This window comes from Balaenoptera borealis (assembly GCF_965194805.1).
Source record: "Balaenoptera borealis genome assembly, chromosome: 1".
Taxonomy (NCBI): Eukaryota; Metazoa; Chordata; class Mammalia; order Artiodactyla; family Balaenopteridae; genus Balaenoptera; species Balaenoptera borealis.
Window position 1 is genome coordinate 175,186,415 of NC_138860.1, and position 15,091 is coordinate 175,201,505.

At 44.6% G+C, this 15,091-nt stretch overlaps 1 protein-coding gene and 1 long non-coding RNA gene across 13 annotated transcripts in view; both read right to left on the bottom strand.

The window, feature by feature from the left end:
* Window positions 1-93: 93 nt before the first annotated feature.
* On the bottom strand, window positions 94-4,421 carry LOC309606093. The gene is made up of 3 exons (XR_014231656.1): window positions 4,288-4,421; window positions 1,914-3,586; window positions 94-1,535 (listed from the first exon to the last, which is right to left on the bottom strand). It is a non-coding gene; the product is annotated as an uncharacterized lncRNA (long non-coding RNA).
* A 670-nt stretch (window positions 4,422-5,091) lies between these two features.
* The window catches only part of NIPAL3 (NIPA like domain containing 3), a 49,484-nt gene continuing 39,484 nt past the window's right edge, over window positions 5,092-15,091 (bottom strand). For 8 of the 12 annotated variants that reach the window (XM_082342407.1, XM_082342403.1, XM_082342406.1 and 5 more), the window contains 3 exons: window positions 14,692-14,755; window positions 12,828-12,922; window positions 5,092-8,821 (listed from right to left, as the gene is read on the bottom strand). In XM_082342407.1, coding sequence (XP_082198533.1) covers window positions 8,622-8,821; window positions 12,828-12,922; window positions 14,692-14,755 — 359 coding nt within the window. In that variant the 3' untranslated portion in view covers window positions 5,092-8,621. Of the gene's footprint in view, window positions 8,822-11,600; window positions 11,633-12,827; window positions 12,923-14,691; window positions 14,756-15,091 lie in introns of those variants that run through there. The other 4 variants (XM_082342399.1, XR_014231593.1, XR_014231594.1 and 1 more) reach the window with 4 other exon arrangements.

Genomic DNA, 15,091 nt, shown 5'->3' on the forward strand with positions numbered 1-15,091 from the left:
AATACCTATTCATGTACAAGCAATGAAATACGAATTGTGTCATATCAGTGATTTCCATATGAGTTAGTGCTCTTATATTTGCGTTTAAAATGGGTATTGCGGGCTTACCTGGTGGCGCAGTGGTTGAGAATCTGCCTGCCAAGGCAGGGGACACGGGTTCAAGCCCTGGTCTGGGAAGATCCCACATGCCGCGGAGCAACTAGGCCCGTGAGCCACAACTACTGAGCCTGCGCATCTGGAGCCTGTGCTCCGCAACAAGAGAGGCCGCGATAGTGAGAGGCCCGCGCACCGCGATGAAGAGTGGCCCCCGCTTGCCGCAACTGGAGAAAGCCCTCGCACAGAAACGAAGACCCAGCACAGCCAAAAATAAAAATAAATAAAATAAAGAATTACACACACAAAAAAAGAGTAAAATATTAAAAAAAAAAAAAGGTATTGCATAAAATAAAAATGAATGGTAAAAAATGGTCCCTTTAATGGCACTTTTTCTCACTTTTTGGGCCCCTGCACTTTCGTTTTGCACTGGGTCCTGGATGTTATGTAGCTGGCCCTGCAGATATCCTAGTTTGGACTGAAAAGTCGTCTCCGCCTTGTCCAGCTCAGCCCGGGCTCTGGGGCTGAGACACAGTGCCTGCTCTCCACCACACCCAGGGCCATGTCCACAGCTTCCGTCTCCCCTTCTGGGTTCTCTTGTTTCCTGCTTAGTCCTGGCCCCATGAAATTTCATCATCAGTCCCTCAGTTATATTAACCATCACACTTTATATTGTTTGCTTCGTTTTCTGACTCCTTTGTATGGAGTTTCTCTTTTTTTCATTGCTGTATGTATGTACTTAGCACATGACAAGTGCTCAAAACACCCTTTTTTCACTTTTTATTGTGAAAATTTCAAGCATACACAAAAACAGAGATGACGATTTAATGAATCCTTGTGGACTATTGCCAGCTTTGACTACACTATCCTGCCATTCTTGTTTCACCTCAACAATTTTAGTCTTTCTCTTTCGTGTTGTTGGATTTCCTCAAATGCCTTGTAATTCTCGGTGGACAACTCCCACTTATGAATGAAGAGCTGTATTGCTTCCTGCAGAGAGTTGGCTGGGTTTCCTTTGCAGTTGTGTGGGTTTCCTTCGCAGTCGTGTGGGTTTGTTTATTCAAAGGCTTACGGTCTCCTCCGTGGGAGGGGTAATTTTTGTCTCTGAGGAAGTGAACAGGGTCTCTCCATCAGCTTCCCCTTCAGGTGTGTGAGTGAGGAGCCGGTAGGCTGCCTTGGGACGCAGGCAAAAAAAAGCAAGACTGACTTTAGGGGCAGGGAGCTTCAGTGTCTATCATGCCTGCACAGGGCTGTCTTTCCTTATTTCTCCTCCTGGTTATTCTAGAGGTCCATTCATTTTTTCAGCTCCATCTTGACCCCGCCCCCCCACCCCAGTATCCTTACCATGGGCTCTCTACAGCCAAATCACTTCCACTGTTTAGAGTAATTCTTAGGGCTTCAACTGGGGCATAGCTGCTCTGTGCCTGTTGGCACAGCAATCCCTCTGATTGTTGCCCAGAGCACTCTTGTTCTTTTTTTTTTTTTTTTTTAAAGATTTATTTTTTTATTGATTAATTGATTGATTGATTGATTGCTATGTTGGGTCTTCGTTTCTGTGCTAGGGCCTTCTCTAGTTGCGGCAAGCGGGGGCCACTCCTCACCACGGTGCGCGGGCCTCTCACTATCGCGGCCTCTCCCGTTGCGGAGCACAGGCTCCAGACGCGCAGGCTCAGTAATTGTGGCTCACGGGCCCAGCCGCTCCGCGGCACGCGGGATCCTCCCAGACCAGGGCTCGAACCCGTGTCCCCTGCATTAGCAGGCAGACTCTCAACCACTGCGCCACCAGGGAAGCCCCACTCTTGTTCTTGATACCTACTGACTTTAAGCCCAAAGCCACTCTGGGACGGAGAGGAGGTGAATGCGTGTGCTTAGGTTCCATATTGAATGGGAAACTCTTAACAAATATTTTTGGCATAATTAAATTTTTTTTTCTCCCACTTAAGTTCAGAGGGTGTGGCTTCTTCATCTGTGGTCTCCAGGGCTTATCCAGAGGCTCATGGGCCTGGGTCCCAGTTTTCCAGGGTCTTTCTCCAAGCTCTGAGGCACAGCATCAGCCTCTGTTTCAGGTCCTCTGAGTTTCAGCTCCGCGGGGCCCCTCCTCCAAGCATCTAAGTTGTAATCATTCCAACCTCTTCCTCTTTTCCCCCCAGCCTTCGGGGTGGGAGCTGCGTCTTATCTGTATGATACTTAGCGGTCTCTCTGTACTCTTTCAGTTGCCTAGTGAACAACTTTATTCCTAGTTACCAATTCTTTATATTAAAATTTCTGTTCCAAAAACTGGCGTGGTTTCTGTCTCCTGACTGGACCCTGATTGATACAATAGTTGCCTAAAATACCATATACTCAGTGTACCAAAGGAACGAAAGATGCCTTGGCCCAGGGCAACGGCGAAGGTTGAAAGCTAATGCTCTTGTGCTCCTCCAGACTCAGAGAAAGTTGCATTTTATGCTTAAAAATGAACAAAGAATGTAAAGGTACAAAAGTATTGTCTATTGACATACCGAGGATGGGATTTAAAAAAAAAAAATACAGACTTTGGAATCAGTTATATGTGGGTTTGAATCCAGGCTCTGTGGCTTACACACCCAAATGACTGAATTTCTTTGAGCCTCAGTTTCTGTATTTGTAAAACAGGGATTGAACAGGTTCCTTGCAGGGCTGTTGAGAGAATGCAATGCGATAATGGATGTAAAGTGCTTAGCACAGGGCCTGGCACAGAGTTAAAACTCAATGAATGGGGTGGATGGAGGATGGAGGATGTAGCAGGACTCAGTGATGCAGTGGAAAGGGGACAGACTAGAGCTCATAAGACGGTTCTAGTCCTGTGTCTACAGCTAACTAGCCCCCCTTTCCTCACAAGTAATACCAAGTTTGAGCTGCGTCAAACCAAGTTAGGTTCCCTAATGCTGGTTTCATCTTACAGGCCTGCAAGAAAATGAGGCAAATAATGAGGCTGTCCTAAATTTTTCATAAAGCTAAATTATTCAGTTTCAAGGATTATCCTTTGTTGTGAGATTTTGCCCTTACTATTTGGGTGTTGATGTCCTGTTTCAATGAAATAATAGTATATAGTACGGTATTTTTTCCCATGTTCTCACCGGACAGACGGGATGAGCGAATTCTCTGGGGTCTCTTTTATAAGGGCACTAATCCCATTCATGAGGGTTCCAACCTCATGTTCTAATCACCTCCCCAAAACCCCACCTCCAAAAACCATCACACTGGGGATTAGATTTCAACATATGAACTGGGGGCAGGGGGGCATCTGTTCTTTAAGTCTGCATCCTTCTTAGAAACTGTACATCCTTTTTATTTGTCAGGTAAAGGTGAAATCCTAATGTGTGGTGAACTTACCCCATGGAAATTCAACCACACCAGGAAAGGCAGCACAGCAGAGGGATGAAGAGCTCAGGTTTTGGAGTCAGGCAGTTCTGGGCTCAAATAGCAGTTCTGCTATTTACCAGCTATATGACCTGAGTCTCAGTTTCTTCATCTGTAAAATGGGGATAATATTAAAACTTACCTCATGGAATTGTTGTAAAGAAGAATTGAGATGTACATGAAGTCTTAGTATAGTGTGTGGCATATAATAAGTGCTTATTAAATGTATGAGTATGTATACATTATTCTGTGAGTGTGTGTATATAAATAAAGATTTAGGCTCTATTCCACACCTGTCTTTGTAGATTGGAAACTTAGAAAGAAGAGAGACACATTTGCTTAGAATTACTTAAGAAAAATCACAAGTGTTCATTATACAATTTCAAAGTGAAAAAGTAAATAAATAAGTAAATACGGAAACCATAGCTTCAGTGTCATACTGTGTCCTGATGGGATGCTGGACATAGTTCTAAGACTTTACAGCTATTAACTCACCTGATCCCCATAATAACCCTTAGGAAGTGACTGTTACTATCCCAGATTTACAGATGAGGCACAGAAAGTTTAAACAACTTGTTCAAGACCACACAGCTAAAAAGTGGTAGAGTCAAGAATCAAACCTAGGCAGTGTGGCCACAAGTCTATACTCTTCACCACCGCAGGGAAAAAAAAAAGTGCTTAATTCAGCCTTAAGTGAAATCACGGGCATCTCTAGATCTGCACGGTTTCTACAGCGGCCACTAGCTATATGTGGATATTTAAGATAATTGAATTTAAATAAAACTAAAAATCCAATTCCTAGGTTGCACTCACCATGTTTAACGTGCTCAATAGCCACACGTGGATAGTGGCTGCCGTTTGGGCAGCACAGACGGGGAACATTTCCATCGTTGCAGAAAGTTCTATTGGACAGCACTGTCGTAGATAACTCTGGAAAGTATTAACCAAACGTACCAAAATGTTCATTGCAGCTCTATTTACAATAGCCAGGACATGGAAGCAACCTAAGTGTCCATCATCGGATGAATGGATAAAGAAGATGTGGCACATATATACAATGGAATATTACTCAGCCATAAAAAGAAATGAAATGGAGGTATTTGTAATGAGGTGGATGGAGTTAGAGTCTGTCATACAGAGTGAAGTAAGTCAGAAAGAGAAAAACAAATACAGTATGCTAACACATATATATGGAATCTAAGGGAAAAAAAAAAAAAGGTCATGAAGAACCTAGTGGCAAGACGGGAATAAAGACGCAGACCTACTAGAGAATGGACTTGAGGATATGGGGAGGGGGAGGGGTGAGATGTGACAGGGTGAGAGTGTCATGGACATATATACACTACCAAATGTAAAATAGATAGCTAGTGGGAAGCAGCCGCATAGCACAGGGAGATTAGCTCGGTGCTTTGTGACCACCTAGAGGGGTGGGATAGGGAGGGTGGGAGGGAGGGAGATGCAAGAGGGAAGAGATATGGGAACATATGTATATGTATAACTGATTCACTTTGTTATAAAGCAGAAACTGACACACCATTGTAAAGCAATTATACTCCAATAAAGATGTTTAAAAAAAAAAAAAAAAACCAAACATAAAAGACTCAAACTCAACAGGCATCACATGGATTTTCTTTTTAATTAAATACCACTTCATAATGCTATTTGCACATAGCACACACATTTTTTTGAAAAATAAGACATGCCATACATTAGTCACTAAATTAACAAAATGTGAGCATCCACATAGAATATATTCTAAGGTGACTTTATTTACACAGCTTCTCAGAGGAACACACAGTAAAATTTTTTGCCTGTCAGCCAGTGTTGGACCAGATTTGGAATTCACAAGGCTGCGAGTTGGAGATTCCCCAACACCACCCTGATGGACATCTTGTCTCCACACTGTGCCATCAAGCTGCCTCATTTCCACCAGAAAAGCAATGGAGATGTCAATCCTCCCTTGCCTACCCAGTGTTCAATTCCATCCTGCAAAACCCTCGCATGACCTGAGGCTTCATGTGATGGCATGTCAGACCTGCAGCTTCATGGGAGGGCTGGGGGCGGGTGGAGTGGGGCTAAGCTCCCTTCAAAAGCTTCAGGCACCCACCTGTGAAGAACTGCTTTTAATATCTGATTAGGGACCCCAGAATCCCAGCCTTTGGAAGAGGGGAACAGAGTGGGGTGGAGAGAGGAAGCCAGAGAACAACTGGAAAGCTGAAACCCAAGTTTGGTGACCTTGCCTTAGGTACTGGCTGTGAGAAGGGAGATGGTGGCAGGATATGTACTGTTGCCCGGAGCCGCCGAGAGGGCTTGGGGACGTGAGAGCCATGAGAAAAATAAAGAGTCGGGCTGTGATTGGAAAGCTGATGCCCTTGTTCCCCGCCCTAACAGCAAGTGCTGCTTATCTGCCACCAGCAAACCATCCATTTACACTCAGGGACAAAGACTGGGGGATGCCAGCCCAAGACAGAGTCAGAATTCTGGGGCTGTTGCCCTAAACCTGAAGGCAGCTCCTGGGTAGCACTGAACCCATGATCGTCAGCTAACCTGAGATTACAATGTGCTTTTATCCATTCATCACTCTTGCCTGACTCCAGGTTAAAAGACCCAACACAAAACCAAGGGAAGAGGGCAGAGTAAGGCTGGGAGCACGTAAGATACCAAATGATCACCTGGGTTTGACACATTTAAATGGCCTCCCCGCTCACCTTCCCTTTATCCACTCTGCCCTCACACCCCCTCCCGGCCCACGTTAGAAACATCACTGGGAAAATGTGAATAGCAGCGAAATTGGATTTTAATTCCCCTTTTGTGTTTTGTTCCTGCAGCTGTGCAGCCGGACCTTGAAAAGTGACTTTTATTACCCCTTCAGAGTCTTCCTCCAAACTGCATAGGGCCTCCTTTCCAATCAGTGCGGATCCTGCCATTCTCTTCCTCGTGAACTATCAATGGCTCCCATGTTCTCTAGGATATGTTTAAACTCCTTGGCCAGGCCTTCAAGTCCCTCCATGATTCTACCTCCACTGCTTATCTTTCCAGGCTCATTTCCCATCACCTACCCTGGCTCTTCCTTTGCCACCCGCCTCAACCCATCTCTGTCTTTGCAAATGCTGGCCCTTCTGCCTGGGGGTGATCACTCTACTTTCTATGCTTTGCCCAAATCTTAGCTAGATTTGCCACCCATCAATGAGTGGAGCCTAAATCATCTCCAATTCTGAATACCCAGTTCTGGGCTCAGGGCCTGACCTTTAGCAGGACCTCCATAACTGTCATTTTCTGTGGTCGGCTATTGCACTCGGCCTGCCCTGCCATAGTTGACCAGATATTTGTGTCTCTCACGGCTGGCTTGGAGGGCAGAAACCAGGTCTTATTATTTGTAGCCCTCACTGTCCAAATGCTTAACACATAGTAAGTGCCTCATAAATATTGTTTTGATACCTATTCTAAAGGAAAAGAAAAGTCATTGTCTGTTGCCTTCTTAGGCATGTAAGACACAATACAGAAGTGGTTATCACAGGCAACAGACATCAGCTGTGAAGTCAAGGTACTAAATCGGCATTAAGCACAATCCGTAAAGGTTAATGATCTATCAACACTGGTCTAGTAACACTGTTGTCTTGCCGGTTAGTTCAAGGCTGCCTAGGGAAGCAGGAAGTGTAGTTCTAAGAAGTAATCACTGGATGCAGAAATGCCATGGATTCCATGGGGATGATTTGGCCTGCCAAATGAACCCCCAAGAGGAAGCAAGGAATGGTAATTCCAACTTTCCAGCAGGGGTGTGTCAGGGTTTCAGCAGACTGTCTCTCTCAGTTATTAGGCTTTCAAGGTGTGTGATACTTGGATTACCTGCCTCAGAATCACCTGTGCTGCCAGTTAAGAATGCAGACTCTTGGGCCTGGTCCCAGTCCCACTTAATCAGAGTACCTGTGGTTGGGGTGTAGGAATCTGTATTTTAAATAAACTCCCTAGAGGATCCTTATTTTCATTAAAGTTTGCAGACCTTTACCTGCCATTCTCAAAAGCATACAGTCAGTCTAGGGGAAGACAATCGTGTACGCAGCCAGCCAGCCAGCCAGCAGAGCCCCATTTCTGAGAATGCCTACTTCTCCCAGATGTATGCGCATGGGGATAAGGACCCAGAGTCTATCGACCCCAAGGAAGTGAACCAATGACTCAAGCTTGGTTCGTCAATCTATAGAGGAGAGGAGAGAGGAGAGGTGAGTGAGGCTGTCTCTGAAATGAGCACCCCTGGTTTTCCCAGAGGACGCTGGTGTGCAGGAAAATACACGTACAACAGCCAGACTGTCTGTCTGTCCTTTTACAGGTGATGCAATCACCTCTTGCAAAATGAAAAGGGATTTTTCTCCCTTTATGGGCTGAAGGCTCATCACCCCTGCTCCTGTCTTTCTTATTCTTCCCCTTCTTCTCTTAATTTCTCAGTTCCTTTGAGGGGAAAGAAAGCAACCAAGTAGTTCACAGAACCAAAACCAAATTAGTTTTCAGAGTGGATCCAGTACAAACACATCAAGCACACTTTCACTGGGGAGGCACAGACCACCAGAAAGCAGATGTGCATTTCTTACAGGCGAGTGGCAGGATGTTACACCCAGGGCTGGTTCACCAATGCCATGTGAAGGCGACACAAAGGTTATCTTAAGTACAGAATCAAGAGGGAGGTGGGTAGAGATCAGGCCTGCACATAAGGTGAGGGAAGACTAGATTTGGAGGTTTCCAGCCTTTCAGTGGATTTGGAAAGTAAGGGCAGAATCTCTGCCCTGCTTTAGCTCTAAAGAATGTGGCCACCTTTGGTCACTGACTGGGGAAACCCAGCTACCATCCTCAAGGATGACAACCGCTTTCCAAATCTCGTTGGACTAAACCAGGCAGAGGCTGAACTCTGTACTGCCCACCTAGAATACTGCTTTCAGCCCCCCACCCCAGCCCCACCCTCATCATCTGAAACTTCCAGGACCAAGATAATCTACCCTTTGCCAGAGACAAAGGCTTTTCCAGATCCCCGTCCACAGAGTTCTTGGATTAAAAAAATAAGACTTGAAAGGCAAGTTTTAGAATTAAGGGTTGAACCGCTATCAGCATGGCTTGAGCAGCTGTAAATGGAGAGAAGGTGAGTCTCCTTCAGGGTGGGCTCACTCCTTCTTGGTGTGTTCCAGGACGCGATAGGGAACCCCAGAGGCGCTTCTAGAGCCATGTTCTTCCTGCATGATGGGCAGTGTGGCGGGAGCGTAGATCTCAGAAATGTTGTCATTGTTTTCCAGGGCCCCGTAGGAAAAAGAAGCTTTGAGGTCAGGCTGGACGGTCATCCCTTTGTCATGCATGTTCTGCATACCTGAAATGAAATCCATTTCCCCCAAATCATTATGCAGTGGGGCCAAAGGAGGCTGCATCTCACCCTCTTCTATCCCACCACAGGCTAATCACCGTGCTCAGGAGCTAAGCATGTGCACTGTCAACTTCCTGAATGGTTTGGATTGAACAAAAAAAGAGCGCCCATAAATATACACTAGAAACGTTATAGTTGCTAAGCAACAAAGGATGAATCTTCAGGAAATATGCACACAGACCAGCCACTGTCAAAAGAAACCATTGGCTTAGAATGAGGTGGGAATGTCCGGGCCACAGGGCAAGTGGAACCAGCACTGTGTTTTGAACGTGGTAGATGCCAACACTTTTTGCTGAATTAAATCAGCATCCAGAAAACTTCATTATACTGTTGAGAGAAGACGATAACTTTTGTGTCATGGATACATGACGGTGACACATGTATTATGATGCTCAGAGGGAGAGGTTTGACATTAACATCCTTGATCCACATATGGAGTAAGGTGCGATTTTGCTTATTACCTCTGGGCACATTGATGTCGGATTTCTACTTACATTTGAGGGCAAAGACTTTAGTCATTAATTCCTTTAAATGTATTCTACAATTCCCTTAGCCAAGTAGGACCTGGCCTCCTCTGAGGCCAGTTCTTTTCCTGGTAGGGAATTAAGACCCTTCAAATTCTCTTGCCCCCTGGTTGAGTAATAAAAAAACTGAATGCAAATTATCTTCCATGAAACCATGATGATAATAACAGCTGACATCTGACTGCTTCCTATGCCTGACGCACTGGGCTAAGTGCTTTAAATAGTAATAGTAACAACAACAGCAATAATGGTAATGGCTGACGAGGACTGAGCATTTAGTTGGTGGCAGACACTGTTCTAAATAGTTATAAAGTTTTATCTCATTTGATTCGCACAACTATTGATTAGGAAAATGAGGCAGTTGGAAGTTAAGGGACTTGCCTGAGGTCGCCAAGCTAGCAAGTGGCAGCTCTAGGGTGCAGACTCAGGTGGTTTAAATTCTGAAGCCCACACTCTTAACCAGAATGCTGTGTGGGCTCCCTATAGACCTTAATCCCCCCAAATCCTATGACAGAAATATGCTACTATCCTCCTTTTCCAGATAAGAACACAGAGATTCAGAGAGGTAAAGTAACTTGCTCAAGGACACACAGCTAATGAGAGACAGAGCTGGGATTTGACACCAAAGCCCATGCTCTTATCTACTCTGCAAATGGTCTGGGAAGACCCCATCTGTGGAAGGGCCTTTGCTTCCACATTACACAAGCCTTGGCTGACGGGAATTTGAAGGGTACAGTTTAAGAGTCTGTGGTTTAGATTTTGGGGAGGGAATTGGGAGGAGATGAGGGGATGCCTATTCCTCAGGGAGAACAGTTGGCTTACCAGGCATAGTTTAGCTTTGTCAACGTTCCCCAGCCAAAACCCACGAGGAATATACCTATAGTCTAACAAATTTGGGTTTCTTGACTCATTTCAGTGAAGGAGATGTACATCATGGGGAGCTGTTTCAGTAAGAGGGTATTAGAAAGGACTTACTACAGAATTTGGGTTGTGTTAGGTGATTTCAGGAGGGTTTAAGGAAGCAGGGCTTTGCTTTGGATGAGATGCTGTCAGGAAGTGGGGATAATTCTATAACTGGGGATCTTAATGATTGTTATCTAGAAGGAAAGAAGACTAGATGGAGACTAAAGCTGTGATTGGTAAAGAAGCAGCAGCCACTCATGGGAGGGGGATGGTTGATCTTTTTATGGTTTGGACCATGTTCATGTTTGTCTGTGTTTGGACATGACAATGGCATGGTCCTGTTTGTGTCTTGATCCATCACAGTCCCAGAATGACCTTGTCTGCTGTTGATGTTCTGTGAAATGGTCTATGTTCAGCCAGAAACACCAAGGCCCAGCTGTGAGAGCCAGCCCAGCTCCTCGCTGTCAGGGACCATTTTTCTCCTTCTCATTTTCTAAAAGTCTTCCAGGTGCTAGAATTATTTCAAGCCTCTCCTAATTGTGACGTGTAGCTAATTTTCGGAACTTGAATGCCTCTTGAACCGTGGCTACTAGTCGGTTGTGAAGATATCAATCTGGTTAGACCCAAAGCCAGAAAGGTCCTGATGCTGACCAGGGAAACCGAGCAGCTGGAGAAGCGTCTCTGTCTAAGAGTTTTCTTCTTCTTGTTTTACCTGGCATCAGGTCAAACAAGTGTTCGAAATTTTCAAAGTCTTTTTTCAAGTAAAAACGAAGTGAAACCAAATTCAACCAGGCATCTACCAGGTCCCAGACATTGTGCAAGAGGCCTTTAACATATTATCCCACTACCCTGGGAAAAGGAATCCCAATTTACAAGTGAGGGTCAGAGGCCTTGGGAGGTCCAGGCACACGCCCAAGGTCACTCAGCAGGTAGGTGGTTGAGAGCTGGGATTTGAATCCAGGTCATCTGAACTCCAAGCCCATGCTCAGCTTCAAAGTACAGAAGCCAGGCCTACTCAGAAGTCCTGTCGTGCCACGGCACGAGGGCAGGTCTCCTTTCTCCAACATCCAACTTCCCACCGGTCACAAGGCACAAAGAGGAAGCAAGAGCCACGTCCACAAACAGATCACAGAACGCGGATACCTAAGATTACCTTAGGTTACCTTCTATCTTCTACCAGAAAACACATCTGTATATACGCAAATGCAAATACTCATATAGATGTATACACATACACGGTTTATAAACACACAAACACACATGTACATACACATACTTGCACAGAGTTGACACCTCACCTATCTGGAATTCAGCTATCCAGCGCCCTCATCTATCCGGAACACAGCCGAGAAACAAGGAAGTAAGCAAAAAAGGCATCTGAGCAGCCAGATTAGATGTTTCAAAAGTTCATGCACTAAAGCTCATGCACTTAACTCGTAGGAGAAACCTTAAGGCCCCAACTCAGAGCTTATTTATTTTAATTTTATACATGATTCAAACAACTTGGGTCAAATGAGAAGATTGACACGGAGCTGCTATACACAGGCAGGCTGGTAACAGCAAGAATGACAGACAACAGCTTAATAGCAAGAGATGAGGAAATAATATAAAAAGTAGACACATAAACCCTGGGGCCATTTAAATCATGGGCACCTCGGTCAGCCCTGAGAACACGCCTGCCTCCCGAGTACTTTATTAAGTAGTACTCTACTCCATCACTGTGATTGTCTTTTGCTCACAAGACTGTCTTAATGGAGGGCGGGAGATTATGCTTTGGAGAGAGTTCCATCTTATATATCTAAAATAAAAATTAAATTTGAGTTAAAGAGTGAAAGCTAGTGGCCGCTAGTATCCTATAGAATTTAGGTCAGCAAATCTAGATGGGGCTGCCCGACATCTTAACTTTCTCATCTGAATCCCTTGAGGCTGGAAAGTGCTCTCCAGTTCTCTACAAGCCCCATCACTCCCTTTTGTGCAGTACTCAGCTGATTCACACATTTATGTTCCTGCCATTTGAACTTGTGCTTCTCAGTGTGAACCCTGAGCTCCCTGGGGAAATAGGCTCTCCAAAACAATCCACTCCCTTGTGGAATCTAAGGAGTGAGGTTATAGTATTTGAATTTCATTCATCCTATTTTCCTTCCCCTCTCTGATCATTCCATTCCACTGAGATGAACTGGGTTTTTCCTTTTGCAGGCATGAAGCCTGGTGCTGCAGATCATAATTATAACCAGTGTGAATCAGGATTGTCTTTAAAAGATCCCCAAATTGACATGAGAACTGGCAAGATGTGCCCAAAACCAATCAAGGTGCCTCAGCCATTGCCTCCTCTTTTGCAAACTGAGATCAAACAAAAAACCAAAAAAACCACAAAAAACAGAAACAAAAAAAAAAGAGAGACCGTCACATCATAATAGCGCAGCACACCTTCCCTGCACCAAACCCAGAGGCTGGTTGTCTCTTTTTAAACAGGAAGTAGCAGTCATTCTGTGTGGATGGGCTGGCCAGCTGGATTTGAATGTTACCTGGCATGGTATCCATGGAAATGTAGGGCTCAAAGGGAATGGCCTTCCTCCTGTTACGTGTGATTAAGAAGACGCCCAAGAATGCGATGAGGCACCTGGCGAACACAGACGAAGAAGAGAAACAAGGCCAGAGTGAGGTTGGGAGGGATGCTTTCAAACGTGGGTAATGGGAAAAAGGGGAAAACAGGGTGGCAGGCTGCGGAGGTGGGCTCACTGCTGAGCGGCCCTGAGAGGCGGCCGGGCCTGGGATCAGCAGGAAGCCGATGCGAGATGAATAATAACAGCCCGTGCAGCCCACACAAGCCTCAATGAGAACAAATCAGGCCATCCTCGGCCAAACCCTCACCTCCACTTACCCTGCATCTCAGAACCCTGCCTTTAAAGATTTTTTTTTTTTAATTAAAAAGTTCTTTATGGCCTAAATTCAATCAATACAGGAGCAGAGAAAGTAAAAATTAGAAAGTAAAAATTAGAAAGTCCCTGCACTCGCCCCCACCATAGGTGTCTATTCTTCCAGAGTCGTTTTTCATTTTTTTCTTCTCTCCAGAGCTTAGATAAACAAGCATACTTTCTAAAAACTGAGGTATAATTTACAGGCAATAAAATGCACAGTCCCTAAACGTGGAGCTCGATGAATCTTACCTGTGTACACACTCGTGGGATCACCACCCAGGTCAATAGAGAAGTCATTTCCATCCCTTACCCCCAGAAAGTTTCCTGTGCCCCTTCCCCATTCAGGCAGACCCTTCCCCAGAGGAAACCTCTGTTCTGACGTCCACAGAATCGATTGGCCTGTTCTTCAACTTCTTGTGAGTTAAACAATACAGCATGTACTCTTCTATGTCTGACTTCTTTCACCTGATAAGTGTTTTTTTTTTTTTTTCTGATAAGTGTTTTTAAGATTCATCCACTTCATTGTGTGTATTAGTAGTTCATTATTTTTTTATTGTTGTGTTGAACGCATTATCTGATCCATTGTCTGAATATATTAGAACTTGTTTTCCACTCTCCTGTTGTATCCAGTCTGGGCATATTATGAATAAAGCTACCATAAATATTCATGTACAAGTCATTCTGTCAATATATATAACTAATTTCTTTTGGGTCTTTATCTAGATGTGGAATTGCTGGCTCATAGGGTATACTATACATTTTAAAAAATGTAACTTTTTTCATTCAACGTATCCTAGACATGGTTCTACGTCAGTACCAATAGACTGACCTCAATTTTTCAAAATGGCAGTATGGTACTTAATTATATGAAGATAGTGTAATTTCTTTAACCTGTATTTTACTGATGGGCATTTAGGTTGTTTCCAATTATTTGCTTATACAATTAATTTTTAAAATAATAAACACCCTCATACATGTGTCCTTACGTCCATCATTTACTTTTCCAAGATAAATGATTAGAAATGGAAAGCTGCATCAAGAAGCATGCTCATTTAAAAATTTCACTGTTATTGCCAAATTATCCTCCCACATTAAAGAACTTCTCACACTGTGGCAGAGAGCTGGGCTCCTATCCTTTTGCCAACATGGGACGTTACCCCTCCTGTTAGTTTTTGCAAAATGATGGCATCTTGTTTAGCTTTAGTATACATTTCTTTGATCTGAGGTGAGGTTGAGAGTCTTTCATGGGTCAAATTGTGATGTGTTCGAAATGACAAGGAGATTAAAGCCCAAAAGAGAAGAAAAGAAAAGTAAAGCCCTTTGGGGAATGAAACGCTCACCTCTGGGGACAAAGCTCCCACTGCCAGCTGCTCCTCTGGCTCTAAGGGACTGCCTGAGAGGCTGGAGCAGGGGTGGGGAGAGAGGCGCAGCCTGCCTGGAATTCGGGGCCAGGGAGCAGGATGGGACTCACCCCAGTGCAAACATGCAGACGTGTAGCACGTCCTCCCCGAGGAAGTCCAGGTAGAAGATGGCGCCTGAGCAGCAAAGGATGGAAAATGCGGGTGAGCTGTTTTCAAATCACCCACCTGCCAGTCTGTTTAGGATCTGGCGAAGCTCCCTTCCCTACAGAATACCAAAGGGGTCCAAAATACTATGACTGCACCTAGTAAGAAATTAGCAGAATGGAATAAAAGCCATTTGGGGGGAATAGACTGTCTTCTCTTTCTCCCCCACCTAGGCCCCTCTTACCTCCATCTTTTTTTTCTTAACTTTTTATTTTGAGATAATATTAGATGCACAGAAATAGTACGGAATTCCCACGTACCCTTTGCCCAGCTTCCCCCAGTGAAACGACACTATGAGCTACACTA